This window comes from Triticum urartu, chromosome 4A (genome assembly GCF_056163025.1).
Source record: "Triticum urartu cultivar PI428250 chromosome 4A, HENAU_Tu73, whole genome shotgun sequence".
In the NCBI taxonomy this organism is placed as follows: Eukaryota; Viridiplantae; Streptophyta; class Magnoliopsida; order Poales; family Poaceae; genus Triticum; species Triticum urartu.
In genome coordinates, this window is record NC_141876.1 from 597,815,077 (window position 1) to 597,821,855 (window position 6,779).

At 42.8% G+C, this 6,779-nt stretch overlaps 2 protein-coding genes across 4 annotated transcripts in view; one reads left to right on the forward strand and one right to left on the reverse strand.

Annotated features, from left to right (window-relative positions):
• The first annotated feature begins 895 nt into the window (after positions 1–895).
• On the forward strand, positions 896–4,923 carry LOC125551383 (yacP-like NYN domain protein). Of its 2 annotated transcripts, none has more exons than XR_007302496.2 (10): positions 896–1,179; positions 1,468–1,536; positions 1,825–1,949; positions 2,030–2,193; positions 2,510–2,579; positions 2,734–2,788; positions 3,315–3,398; positions 3,790–3,828; positions 4,150–4,235; positions 4,378–4,923. XR_007302496.2 is itself a non-coding variant. In XM_048714584.2 (10 exons), the coding sequence occupies exons 1-10, from the start codon at positions 1,066–1,068 to the stop codon at positions 4,487–4,489; spliced, it is 879 nt and encodes a 292-aa protein (XP_048570541.1). In that variant the 5' UTR covers positions 896–1,065; the 3' UTR covers positions 4,490–4,923. The 2 variants fall into 2 exon arrangements, 1 of the variants encoding a protein (XP_048570541.1); XM_048714584.2 differs by having other exon boundaries at positions 4,189–4,235.
• A 106-nt stretch (positions 4,924–5,029) lies between these two features.
• The window catches only part of LOC125551380 (uncharacterized), a 2,662-nt gene continuing 912 nt past the window's right edge, over positions 5,030–6,779 (reverse strand). For both annotated transcript variants that reach the window (XM_048714582.2, XM_087519155.1), the window contains 2 exons: positions 6,417–6,779; positions 5,030–5,304 (listed from right to left, as the gene is read on the reverse strand). The exon at positions 6,417–6,779 is cut by the window's right edge. In XM_048714582.2, coding sequence (XP_048570539.1) covers positions 5,299–5,304; positions 6,417–6,779 — 369 coding nt within the window. In that variant the 3' untranslated portion in view covers positions 5,030–5,298. The remainder of the gene's footprint in view (positions 5,305–6,416) is intronic.

Below are 6,779 nucleotides of genomic sequence, written 5' to 3' on the forward strand. Positions count from 1 at the left end.
AGTCGTCGTGCTAAGGCCCTAGAGGACCGCGCACCAATACAACAATCGTCATCGATGAAGAGAAGCGTAGATCAGAAGGATCTAACTTGTACACACACGACCACTAACGAACAAAGACCTGATCCGTATGGATCCATCAAAGACAAACGCCTACCGAATCCCACGAGATCCACCGGAGACAAATCTCCACACGCCCTCCAACGATGCTAGAAGTACCGCTGGAACGAGGGTTAGACGGGGAGAACCTCATTCCATCTTCAAAGAGTCGTTGTCGTCTCGCCTCTCTGAATAGGACACAAACCCTAAAAAAACTAAAAATATATATATCAGAAAACGAGGCCCTCCCTCCATGGCCCTAAGGCCACATAGGACGAGGCAGACCGACAACGACGCCGACGGAAGGCACAAGAAATCTTAGCGCCGGTGGCGGCTAGGTTTAACTGGGTTTTTTTTTCCTTACGAAACTACTCCCTCCGTCCGGAAATACTTGTCATCAAAATAGATAAAAGGAGATGTATCTAGACGTATTTTAGTTCTAGATACATCCTTTTTTGTCCATTTTGATGACAAGTATTTTGGGACGGAGGGAGTAGTTTTCAGTCAGATGTGTGTTACGAGATTGACAATCAATTTTTTTTTTCAATTCATATTTTAAAACACATTTCGTATGGTTAAATGCTAGCCAAACATCGTAGGAAGTCTTTAGGGTCGAGCCCTGGATTCGGGTCTTGTAAAAAGAAATGTGTTTTTCACTTTTGGGTGTGAATCCTGTGATATGTTTGCGGTACATTATTCTTATTACTCTGCTGGTTAATCAACGTCCAAATTTAGACTTAAAAATAAGAGAGAGATATTGTGACCAAAACGCAAGTATATATGTTTCTGTAACGAGGATGGCGCGAATCTCGAGGCACAGGAGGGCATGAATGGCTCGCAAGCCACAGCGACGCCACGCTGACCAGGCGACCACCCGTTCCCCTCTTCTCCTTCCCAGTGACCCACCTCTCCTCGGCGCGGCCTCCACCACACGTCAGGAGCGGCGGCGGCGGCGGCGGAGGAGGAGAGATGGTGGGCTCGGCCGCCTACTCGGCGACCTCCATCGTGGTGGTGATGGCCAAGGACAAGGGCAGGGGGAAGGCCACCAAAGGGGGCGCCGCCTCCTCCTCCGGCGCCAACAAGGTCAGCTCAGTCCCCACCCCCTCCCGCTGCAATCAATCCACCTAGAAGACGAGTCAGTTTCTGAAGTCCGGCGCAGCATCAAAGATAGATCAATCTTCTCACTGCTCTTATTTTCCGTTGATGAGCAAAAATGTTGAAAGGGGACTGAAAAAACGGACATTACTAACTAAGTTCTGATGCTGTTCTTAGTTAGAAATGGGGAGTTCTTGTCTTGAATCTGGAAGGCCAGTGATCAGGGTATGTGCCGCTGGGAGTGTCCTCCTCACGCACTTGGTTCATTGTTTGCAGGTCGACCGGCGGCCTCCGAGGATTACATCCAACGTCAAGCAGAACCTGAGGATCGTGAAATTCTGGAAGGTACTGTTACTGCACAGGCCTTCCTGCATTCAGTTTCGGTTCAGACGAGACGAGAGAGAAAAGAAAGGACAGCAGCATTATTTCAGTATAGTCTCCTATCTGGTCCCATCGTTACAAATTTTGACAACCAGTTTAGACATGGGAACAGATACTGATGGGGTCGGATCATCGGATGCATCTAGTGCCACTGTGTTCAGATATGTCTGAATCTTGTAACAGCGTCCTGTCCTGCCCATTCATCGGATAAATGCACACCAGTTGTTACAACAATCTTACCCTGGTTTTCAGGATTACGAAAGGAAGCAAACAACCGGGCCTCAGCCTGCCACCAGGTTCCGCAAAAAGAAAATAATGAAGGAGGTGCTTCCTGATGACACCGACTTCTACGAGGACCCTTCTGCCACTCTTACCTGGTTAGGCTTGTCTTTCCTTTCATGTCTAGCAGGTAGGTGATTCGATGAGTCTGCTGAATTTGTGCTCTCGTTTTATCTAGCACAAATGACGGCAACTTGGAGATCGCCTCCCCGGTTATTCTTGTGGATGGCTACAATGTATGTGGCTACTGGGGAAAGCTTAAGAGTGATTTCTTGAACGGGAATCAAGGAATTGCGAGGCAGATGCTCATTGATGAGCTGGTATCATTCAGTGCAGTACGAGGTTTGTACTACAAGATTAAACCATTATGTATGGTTCAGCTATGATTCTTCTTCAAACAAAAAGAAAGGTCACATGTCTCAACTATACTGTCTATTTTGCTGTTAGAAACTGATAGGCTGTTGTACTGCTTATTCTCTGGTTTGTAGTTAGAGAAAATTAATTACGACTTGTAACTATGTGTATCTATCCAAGTATGGAGTGCAATCTACTGTTACTCTCTAAGACCGTAACTGCAATGGATAATTTCTTCTCGAGGGCCATATGGTTTTCTTTTACATCAGCTATCTTATATCATTCATCGCTATGATGCTTGCAGAGATAAAAGTTGTAGTGGTATTTGATGCTGCATTGTCTGGGCAATCAACACACACTGAAACTTATAAAGGGTAAGGTATTGCTGTGTTAGACCATTTCCACATGTCTAAATTGACGCTTTATGCTAGACATTTCCGTCATAGAATAAATGTAAGTTGAATGTTTCAACCATCCTTTTTAGTTGGTCTTTAGGGGAACCTTAACGAACTAATTTTGCTTGAACAGGGTTGATGTGGTATATTCTGCTGACTTATCTGCTGATTGTTGGATTGAGAAGGAGGTAAATCAAATTATGAAGTTTTCCATTAGATGGAACTGAGGAAGAATGCCCCAGAGTTCTTTGTGGATCAGTTCCATGAATTCACGCCAGTGAAAAGTCCATGCATATATTCAAGTTTAATAGGCAAAAATCCATGTTTTTCCATGAGGATTGTGTCACTAAAAGTCTAAAGCTGTTCGTAAAAATAGTTGAGTCGGTTTCAACCAGCAGGAATGTCCTAGGCATATTTACTAGCTGTTTATTCATGCCCAACTGTTCAAATCTCCATTTAACATAGGAAAATCACTAGAATGATTATAGTACGATTTATGCTAATCTGAAATTGCCGCACTCTAGGTTCTCCCCCACCATATTTTCATGTTATGGGCATTTTTTGGAAATTTTGATCCTACTACTAAACTTACATGCATAGCACCAATAAGTGATCTTTTAATCAAATGGGCATGGAGTGCCATCATTCCAAATATTTGTTATATGTGTAGTTTTACAAAGAGGTTTCTTACACTGATTCTTTCTACTAACTTAGGTTGAAGCTTTGGTGGCAGATGGATGTCCAAAGGTCTGGGTTGTAACGTCGGATGTACTGGAGCAACAATTATCACATGGTGAAGTATGTTTTTGCCTCATGATTACCTTGTTCTGTTGGGACTTCTTCCATCAAACATTCATGTACCAGCATGTGGACTTAGATATTGTACCTTTCTTGCTATGTTCTGCTGCATTGCTTCACTGGAAACACTAGAAAATTCGCTGGGTAGCATAGCTCTTCCGGAAAACAGATCATTCCCTTCCAAAGAGATCGCCTAAAAAAAGTGCAACTGAGAATAATTGATGTATTGACAAAATAACAGGTGTGGTCATTTGTAGGAGTGTTATCAACCTGAACTAGATGTACTCGGAAGCAGTTGAAGCTTTATGTGTAGACAAGGATATTGCTTGGAGTTTTTCATCAGATATTACTCTTGATGATCTAACGCATGTTCTTGTTTTATGTTTTGTAGGGTGCTCTTATTTGGAGCTCTAAAAGACTGGTTAAAGAGGTTAGTTGTTAGTTGTTACTAATTTGCTTCCATGGCATCCCTTGCTCGAAGAACTATGTTGACTTGGATATCTTATATCCATTTTGCTGTTGCCACTTCATCCTTATCTTCTACCAAATGTCTTGACATAGCCATGGTAGCTATGTTTTGTTCTTAAATCCATGTGAGGTAAATATGATATTAAAAGGTCAAACTTGGGGCATTTGCATGATTGCATCTGTCCTAGTATAAAGACAGATATTGTAAATATATGCTACTCCATTTTTTTTCTTTTATGCCGATGCAATTATCTAACAGGGGAGTTCCATTTTCCCTGCGCAGATCACCTGACAACAAATTGTCTGTCATATGGTTCTGCAGATAAAAGAATCAGAACTGGAGCTTGACGAAGAGCTGAAGGAAATCAGGTTCAGAGTCTTTCTTATTCAGTTTGAGCATCCAGGCGAAACCACTTAGAAACGGCCGTGTACCATATTCTGTTAAGAACTCAAAATAGCTGCTAATTAGTAGCAACTTGAACCCAATCTTTTTGGGCTTCCTATTTGGCAGGTCAACATCATTGCAAGGAAAGATTTTTCAGCACAAGCTGAAACCTAAAGTAGTGCAAGGCTTAAAAAATCTTCGGAATCAGCTCGAAGAACAAGAACGGAAAAAGAAGTGACCGCCAAATGTCGACCGATCGACACAAATCGCATCTGAGATGCTGTACATCGGTTGGCAAGAGAAGGGCGTTGAAGAGAAGTGTATATTTTTGTACATGGGAGGAGCACGTCAACTGAAGTTTGATCCATAGGTCAGAGGTGCCGACTGTGCGACTACGATGATGGTCGTGAGAGGGGTGGTGAGTAAGCACGCTGGCTGATGTCATGGGAAGGAAAATCTGCTTATCGCAGGCAAGCAGTTTGTACAGTGGGAAACCACAAAATGTAGGTTCTTTAGCTGTCTGACTATTTTTTCTCTTTGTTTGTTTGATCATAATCCTACAGTGAAGAGAGCCAGGAGCTGTACAGAAATGTAAAGTAGCTGAATTTGGTGCGGGGCTGACGAAAAAAATATGTGTTTATATTCAAAAATATAATTTGTATTTGCTGAACAGCTCTAGTGTCTTTATGATTGAAAATACTATATCTGTATCCATTGATGTGTATGAGATTAATCTTCGCTGACTGGGTGCGGAAAAAGAGCAGGCATGGACACAATATTTTGGATGAAGAAGGCTAACATCATACCCCACAAACAAGAAAGGGGCGATGGAATTTATTTTCAGGTCTGTTTCCACTTGACAAAGTTAACACAGAAAGAATACACACTGGATGAGTTCCCGCAAAGAACACTGAGCACCGAAACATAAAAACGCTGACGATGTTCGGATGATGCCATCAACAAAGATACCATAAGCTAGAGTAAAGAGTTCAGCTGGATCCTCCCTGGCTCCCTGCTTGACTATCTTGTATGTTCAGTAACAGCACTTCACTCCTGTAAGGTTAGTTCAAATGAAGATATTAGCAAGGCTCAAGGTCAATTTATCAAAATTCAGCTATCTTCTTTACATCCAATAAGTTGGATATACATAGTAAACGCCCGGATGTTAAACAGGTGTCGTGGTTTTTAGCTCAGATCTGATATGGCAAAATTATGATTTCTAAGTTAATCAGCAAAAGATGTCACAAGATTTTGAAAGGTGGTATCCATGATCATGGGCTGTATCCTGCCACTGACAACGCAGAATTTCATCACAAGAAATAAACACAAGTATTTCTATTAGCGAGTTTCGACTGAACCAGAGCATAAAGCGAACAAAACAAGCTGAGAAGCAATGACTGAGTGTACAGAGCTTCAATGCAGCAATGCAACAACAAAAATGACTCTGCACTATTTTTAGCGTCGAACCTCCATCAGAAAAATTCAGAACAGGGCTATAATTCAGCTTTTGCACGCCTACAGCTCAACATCATATCAAAGTTGTTTCTTCTATTGTCAATTATCCTGGTCAAAACAAGATCAAACTGCTCTAGCTAGCTTTGCTAGTAGGTGATGGTTGCACAATCAGATGTAAATTCAGTAATCAACAGCAAATGATATGATATACATCAATCTTTTCTTGTGTACTATTTTTAGCATCGAACCAATATATATCAGACAAAAAATCGGACTTTGTCGATAATTCAGCTATTGCACTCCTAATAATAGCTCAACACCATATCAATTTCTTCCACTGTGAATTATCCTAGTCAAAACAAGACAAATCTGGTCTAGCTAGTATGATGGTTGCACAGCAATAAGCAAGATGCAGAGGCAACAATCAACACAGAGCAGCAAATGCTGAATTACAGAGGGCAATTCTTCTCTTTCTGTTGGGTTGTGTGCTATTTTTAGCGTCGAACCAAATATCGAAAAAAATTTGAGAGGGCTGTAATTCAGCTATTGCATTCCTACTAATAGCTCAACACCATATCAATTTCTTCCATTGTCAATTATCCTAGTCAAAACAGGACTAGCCTGGTCCAGCTGGTCTGATGATGAGCAAGATGCAGAGGAAACAATGAAAACAGAGCAGCAGATGCTACGAAATGAAATGACATACGTACATCGTCATCGTCGTCGTCCTTCTTGAGGCGAGTGGTTCCGCCGACTTTGTCGATGGGCAGCTTCATGTTGCCAAAGGGGGTGTCGACATCGATCTTGCCCTTGATGCTGTAGCCGGTGCCCCTGCCCCTGATCATGTCCCAGACGGCAGATCCCAGGTCCTTGGGCCTGAAGGTGAAGGGGATCTGCATCTTGGTGATCCCCTGCTTCTCGATCCTGGTGGAGTCGGTGAGCTCCGCCTCCACCACGCTGTCGTCGCCGAGCCACATCTCGTACTGGAGCAGGTTGAGCCCGAGGTCGAAGTCGTTCTTGTTCTCCAGGCTCAGGTGGATGGTGGCCGTGGTCTCCTCGAAGGAGAAGTGGTG

Bases quoted from the DNA above. Each gene is read 5' to 3' on its own strand.
- LOC125551383 (XM_048714584.2), top strand. From the start codon at position 1,066: ATGGTGGGCTCGGCCGCCTACTCGGCGACCTCCATCGTGGTGGTGATG. The intron at 1,950-2,029 runs GTTAGGCTTGTC...CGTTTTATCTAG, and splicing joins CCTTCTGCCACTCTTACCTG to CACAAATGACGGCAACTTGG. The intron at 4,236-4,377 runs GTTCAGAGTCTT...CCTATTTGGCAG, and splicing joins GAAGAGCTGAAGGAAATCAG to GTCAACATCATTGCAAGGAA.